The 7,080-nt window shown below is 38.4% G+C and overlaps 1 protein-coding gene across 4 annotated transcripts in view; it reads right to left on the bottom strand.

The window, feature by feature from the left end:
* cpne5b (copine Vb) overlaps positions 1-7,080 on the bottom strand; it is a 122,568-nt gene that overhangs the window by 74,155 nt on the left and 41,333 nt on the right. For 3 of the 4 annotated variants that reach the window (XM_035661138.1, XM_035661141.1, XM_035661139.1), the window contains 2 exons: positions 4,738-4,841; positions 1,951-1,990 (listed from right to left, as the gene is read on the bottom strand). In XM_035661138.1, coding sequence (XP_035517031.1) covers positions 1,951-1,990; positions 4,738-4,841 — 144 coding nt within the window. Of the gene's footprint in view, positions 1-1,046; positions 1,062-1,950; positions 1,991-4,737; positions 4,842-7,080 lie in introns of all 4 variants that reach the window. The other variant, XM_035661140.1, reaches the window with a different exon arrangement.

Below are 7,080 nucleotides of genomic sequence, written 5' to 3'. Positions count from 1 at the left end.
CTGAATTTCTCCTAAGGGGGATAAATAAAGGAATATCTTATCTTATCTTATGCAAATCTGTACACCATTCACTTTAAACCAGGTTTGTGCATGTGTGAAAAATACAGTTAATTTTGCCATAAGCACAGAAAAATCATTTGTGTTTTATAAAAACTTTCATGAAAATTGGGCCAGTTGTTTTTCAGCAATGCTGCTGACAGACAAACAAACAAACCCACAAATGGCACAGAAAACATAACCTCCTTGGCGTATGTAACCATAATTTCACCTAAACACAATTTTAACTGGAGGCATGCACTATTCAAAGGGGGAACAAACTTCAACTTTTGTTTGTTTTGTTATTTTTTGGACAAAGTTGAGCAATTAATCAATAATTAATTGCGACCTACTCAGAACAGACCCCACTTGTGGACCACCCACACTTTGGGAACCACTGGTTTAATGAATTGTGGAGGATAACACACAAATGGGAGAAGATGGAAGGATTTAAGGCACCATGAACAACGACAAGAAACAACTCAGAAACAGTGTAGGGCATTAATGTAGAGCATTTTTGGAGACAGAGTGACTAGTTTCAGTCATACTCATGTCTTTAACCAATCAAAGTCCTTCAGTATCACCCAGCATTGATCTGGTATATTAAACAGGACTGATCAGAAAATTATTGTGTGCGTTCAGTTTCAACAAAACCTATTTTTGAACTTGGATTGCAATGATGTGGGACAATCCAAACCAAAGACTCTTTAACTTTGGCTTTGGCAGACAGTGCACACTAAATAATTCAACATCGGGTTATCATGTGTTTCATTTCACTGAGTCTCTGGTCTGTTAAGCTCACTGATCACACTCTACTATTTTAAGGAAGAGCTTGAAAAATGTCACCATCTTCATCATGTTTCAAAAAATGTTACAAAGACACAATAGGTTGGCTGGGCTCTCAGTTTCTTGTTCTGATCAGTGACACCATCCTTCCTCGTGAGAAAAGGATCATTAATGTGAGACAGCAGCCATGCAGTTTTAGAAGTGAGAGAGATGCTGGGACCTACGTTGAGTTCTGCGGGCTTCCAGAAAGGTTGGGCAGCAGCAGCAACAACAACAACAATGACAGTAACAACAACAACAGAGCACATCATATACCAAGACACAACACTATACCAAATACCTAGCACTCCTAGCACTCCTAGCACTGCTCAAGAGGCCGAAGAGAGAGTGAAGACAACATGCTGTTTTTCTAAAGTAAAACCTCGAGCACTCAGGTGGAATTAAAGCTAGAGATGAAAAAATGCAAACCCCAGTCATCCAAATACATCAAATAATCAACAAATCTGATTATTTTCAACTATTGTCAATGCTTTCTGTCACCATAGTTTCCAGTTTATGGGGAAAAAAATCAACTTCTTTTTTACTAGTGAAACAAATCATGTAATACATTGATTAAAATGGAAACTAATGGATAAAAGCATTGCATAATCAAAGCGTTTCTACATGAGTTTATAGCAAGTTATTGCACAATGCCTACTACTAGAACAAATAAGACCTAGTCACAGACATATAGAGATAGAAATTGCACATTTATAGCACAATTACGGCATGGATAATTCCAGTTCAAGTCTAAAAACAAAGACATTGAATAATGAGTAAAAAAAACATTTGTATTTGGATACTTCTCTAATCAGGCAATAAAAAGGGTTTGCTTTATTTCACCTAGAATAAACCATGCAGCAGGCCACACCAAAATCAAAACACACAGAAACAGAAAAACATAAACATTGCCATGGTTAGACCACTGATAAAAAGAGTTAGGCCAATCTCAAATCACTCTGAACACCATATTCCATCAAGCAATATTAACTTTTTCCATTTTCAGAGCCATTCAAGCCCATAATTCAGATTTTACTCAAGACTGGCCTCCATTTATCTGTGGCTCAAGGTTAAAATATATGCACTCACATGTTTGGACAGGTCTGGGCTTTTGGAGTCAACATCGTACCTGAAAGGAAACAAAATGAAAGCAGAAAAGCCATTTTACTTCAAAAACTGTGGGAAAAAATGCTTATCCAAGTGAGAACATTTGGACTTATAGGCTTTTAAAGGCAAAATTTAAAATGAATCCTTTATCACTGCAGACCAGAAAAAAAATCAATAAACCACATTTGTTTCATTTTTAGCTTTTCAGAGGGAAAAGGATGGCAGAATAAAAGAATATAATACAATATTTTAATTTGCTAAATTTAAAACCACAGTATCTAAAGAGGTGGGCGGACATCATAAGAGATCAAAAAAGGCAAAGGTCATCATGTGTGGAAAATTCAGAACGATAAAAAGAGGAAAGGATCACATCTTGTCAGATATTACTATATGTGGGACAGAGTAATTGGCCAAGGGTTCAGCAATACCTATTCTGCTCTTCCATAATAATGAGTGGTGGCCCTGGTCTGATTTGCATGTGAATATAAAGCTATGAAAGTGAGGGAAATGGAGCATATGTGATGTGCCAAGATTAAACATCTGATGAAACGACAGATCTTGTTCGCTTGGAGATTAATCAGGCACAAATAGACGGAAATTAACTAACATTATGAGTAAAAGCACATGAGAACATTTTGCTGATAGGCTGCACACACTATTGTTTGGGTTTCTGTCACTATTAATTGAATGAAACAATCAATCAACTGATCAAAGGTTGCCAAATTGCATCTGATTTTATATATATTTACCCTTTACTAATTTATGATACATTTTGTTTGTTTGGAAAAATGTCACTCTTGTGTCAGAGAGAGAAATGGCCAGAGAAATCATCAATAAGACACATAGATAGAGAGAACCTGTTTGAATAAAACTGGGACTAGATCTAATGAAAATCACCTTTATGTTTTAAAACTAATCATGAGGTCAGTTTACTGTTTGCTAAGCCCCATTCACTCTTTGCCTGGGACATGTAGCTTTAGCCCAGTCCCTTAGAACAGTATTCTGTACATAGCCGTCAAGTGCATAAGAGCACTTAATGGAAGTTGTCGTTTTTGAAACATGCTGAAGATGGAGTTTTCACCAAACTCATGGTGTTTTAGCATCAGCGTTAGCATTATTAAGCTACTAACAGCTGATAAAATATGCTAGCAACAACAGTTACTGTGCGAGAAGAGAAAGCTTGACAGGCTTGACAGTAACTAAGGGGGGCAATGTCAAGTTAGTTACTGTTGAACTTAGTTGAGCTTGAATTTTTTTTTTACAAAAAAAATATATATATATGTATATATATATATATATATATATATATATATGTGCACTTTATGGCTTGATATCATGGAAAAAAGACTGAAACTAAAGTTGTACATGTCCCAGGCAAAAAGTTAGGATCCTCACCAGTTGATAATCCATGTAGAAGACATGACAATAAAGTCATTAAAATTATGTTTGCTCTAACATAACCCTTATTGTATGGTTGCTTATCATATACTTCATTCATGCTTTAATGTATTATTCAGTTTGCAAGAGAAAATTATTTGATGGAGGAATAAAAAACAAGTTTGGTAAATGTAACTCTCTCTAACGCGAGTACGAGTTGTTTGAATGGAAACTTCCCCGAACCAAATAAAGAGCAGGACAGAAAGCAACAATAGCAGGTTTTATTGTTTCTCTAAACTCTGATATGGCATTTGGCTCCCACAGAGTGGATGTAAAAAAAACGGTCACCCCACAAAATAACATAGTTATGACATGTCTCTTGTCTTTCGAAATAACAACTTACTACTGCAGGTAGTACTAGGGCTGCACAATATGGTCATTTGCAATTATTATGACAGATATATTTCATGATTGGTAGGAATGATCATTTTTGTATTACAATTTTCATTTTCAATGGAATATAGTTAAAATCCTGATGATGTCCCAAAGAAACAAATTTGTGGGTCAGGGCATCTCTGCAGCACTACAGTATTTCATTATAATGCTGTTCTGTCACACATTTTGCATTTATCAGAAAATTGCAGCTTCTGCAATTTAAATATTGCACTTGGCCGTTTCAATGACCCTAACCCTGGCCTTTGAAACCAGTCTGACATAGTGGCCAAACCGTCCAATGAGAGCAATTGTGTTCGGCACATAATGCACACTGGCCTCAAAGGACTTTTTCCCATAAGCTTACACTGTGAAAGATAACCTATAACATCTGGAAAGTCTAGAAGAGCCAGAAGATTAAATCGTCCCCATTCAAGTTAGTGGAGGGTTTAAACTGTCAGTTCACTGCTCGGCCACACTGGGCCAGTGTCTCTAGTGTGCATGCTCTATAGGCCCCGCAATGCAGGGTAATGTTATAGAACTTGTTGGTGTCCTGCACCACTGAGCAGCGCTCATGGGAATGAATTGAGTCCCGCCTCCAACGCCGTTCACTTCTCCCTTAAAACATCCATGGTAGTATGCTAGTTAGTTAAGCTAATGCTTATGGAGTTTATTAATTTATTACACTTTTGCACTTGCACCACAAAACTTGGGGTTTTGTAAAGAATAAAAAAGAGACAACACCCTTGCTTGATGGGCCCGCTGTGTATAGTAACGGTTGCTAAGCTATGATTGGGCGATGGCTGTTCGGTGGCAGGGTTTGCCGAACCACCAATTTCTTCAGACTGCAAATGCAAGGCTCTCAATCAGCACAGAACAGAAAAATACATCACAGTGAAGGCGGACAGAGGGCAGGAGAGAAGATACCGTGATTATACGACTTCAAAGGAAATCACTCACAAGTCAAAGCGAAGGTTCTGCTTCTCCTCAAAAAAGTAGTCCAAGATGTACTTTCGAACAAAGTCAGGGTTTAGGGTGTTGTCTATCACCTCTGTTCTGCCAAACTGGAAAGAGAAAGACAGATGAAGGTCAGGAGGAGAGAAACATGATGAAAGGAAGTGCAAGACAACAAATCACCAAATATTGTTGGTGCCTTCTTGCACTTTATCGTTGTTTTCGCTATTTCTACTTCTCACACTCCCACTTATTACATATGCATACACATACATTTACAGAGGCCTGATTAATGGAGGTGCTTTCACACGCTGCTGCTGCTGCTGTGCAGAGGAAGCGAGGGGTGTGTTTCCTGCTTCCTTGAGCCTCACTCCTCTCCCACATTAATTACAGCAGGATAACTCACTCATCAACCCCACAGAGAGAAAGAGATAAAGGAGGAGGTGAAGAAAATGTGTAGAGAGAGATAGAGAGAAACAACATAGGGCGGACTTGGAGAGAAAAAGAAAAAGAGGTATAAGGAGAAGGGCGAAGAAAAGGGGGCAGAATTAAGAGTGCAGAATTAGAGTGGACAGAAAAGGAGGGGGAGGAGTGGGAGTGGGAAAAGAGTGGGAATGGAGAGGAGGGGAAAGGCAGTGATTAAGGCTTCTTAATTAGCGGGATTCTCACTCCCAAAGTGCCAAATGCAGAGAAATATGCCAGAAAAAAGGCTGGCAGAGACCCAGCAACGCCACATGAATATACTGTACAAAAAGCTGATTAAGAGTCTCAAATGTGAGATACAGTACATACACAAATCATTTAAGGCCTCCTAGAATTATCCTATTTAATCAAATACTCCATCAAAATAAAGTCCAAAGATTTGATTCTTAAGGATTTTTTTAAGTGGCATTAAATATTTGTTTGGCAGAAGCACAATTAGAACACAGTCAGATGGTAGCAGTGAGTGAATGCCCGAAGGAACATTTGTGACCTATATCATGCCACAGTTTATAGTATAATTGATTAATATTTACTTAAAGCATGTAGGGTTTAGTGGCATCTAGCGGTTGAAGATTGCAACCATTTGGATACAGGTCAGCCTTCCAAGTCTGTGTGTAGGCTACTGTAGAAACGTGGCGGTTCGACAGAGTTGACTGTGTGCCAGAAAGTTTATACTTTACCTTGGTAGTCCAAATTCCTAAACACATGTGTTGAGTGAACTTCTTTAACGTGACATTTAGTTTAAAAAGAGCAAACTCTTGATTCCAGCAATTAGTGGCTCTTAATCATAACTGTTGCTCTAGTTACATTTGATTTTGTATCTTTTGAATTAATTATCTTAAGCAAATTTATTTGAACAAATTCATCATTGTCTTGAGCCTCCATTAATTGCGTTCCAACTACTGGAGTGGTGATTCAATTCACGCAGCAATTGGAATAAGATTATTCCTGCATTGTGTCTCTTGCCCACAGTTTACAATAAAGATGTAAAATCTGATGCTTCGTATCTGACACAGCTGTGTTTGAACCAACATACCCTGTTTTATTGGAAAACTGCCAAACTCTACAATTTCAATCAATGTCAAGGAAGCCATTTGCAGGTAGGAGTCTATCTTGTTTTTCCACAATGTGGACGGTAGGTACTGTAGGTGGATATGTAAGTTAACCTTGTCTTTTCAATCAATACAGTAAAAACAACAAATACAGTGCATTGTGGGCAATTAGGACAACACAGCTGCTATAAAACCATAAATGTCTGTGTTGTTACATAACGTTCACCACCCTTTTGAACTTTGTGTTTTTTAAGGCTGTATTTTTCTCTATTTGAACCCAGACTGAAGATCTAAATTTAACATCGGTGAGGGAGAAAAGTATAGAAAAGGACATGGATTTTGAATCTGTGAGCCCCCCAGACTCTCTAAGAGACCCCAAGGTGTTGATGAAACTGTGAGCACATGTTCGTAAAGAGACGGGTGATGGCAAAGATGAGCTCCATAATGTGATTTCCCTGCTGAGTGGAAGAGACAATACTGTGCTGCAGAGTTCATTAGACACTGCTGGGCTGCTGGAGCTGGCTAATGAGAATCTGGCATGAAGTCCCTGACCCGCACCCTCGACATGTACACACACACATACACACACAGATGCAGAGCGGCTTGCCCACACAAACATACATATGGCAAATGGAACTCTTCAGGCTAGAAACAGGGACCTGCAGTGTCTGATATTGAAATGTGAATATGTTCCTAAAATCACTTAGACACTCACACAGTGAGCGAAAGCATGGTGTAAAATAAAGGCCCCAACGCAGATAACAGGAGTCTAATCCTTTATTATCTTTGTGGTGTTTTTGTTCCAAACCTGACA

The sequence above is a fragment of the Morone saxatilis genome, unplaced genomic scaffold, assembly GCF_004916995.1.
Source record: "Morone saxatilis isolate NCDOM2014 unplaced genomic scaffold, NCSU_SB_2.0 Contig18, whole genome shotgun sequence".
Lineage (NCBI taxonomy): Eukaryota > Metazoa > Chordata > Actinopteri > Moronidae > Morone > Morone saxatilis.
This window is presented reverse-complemented; position numbering and strand designations above follow the sequence as displayed.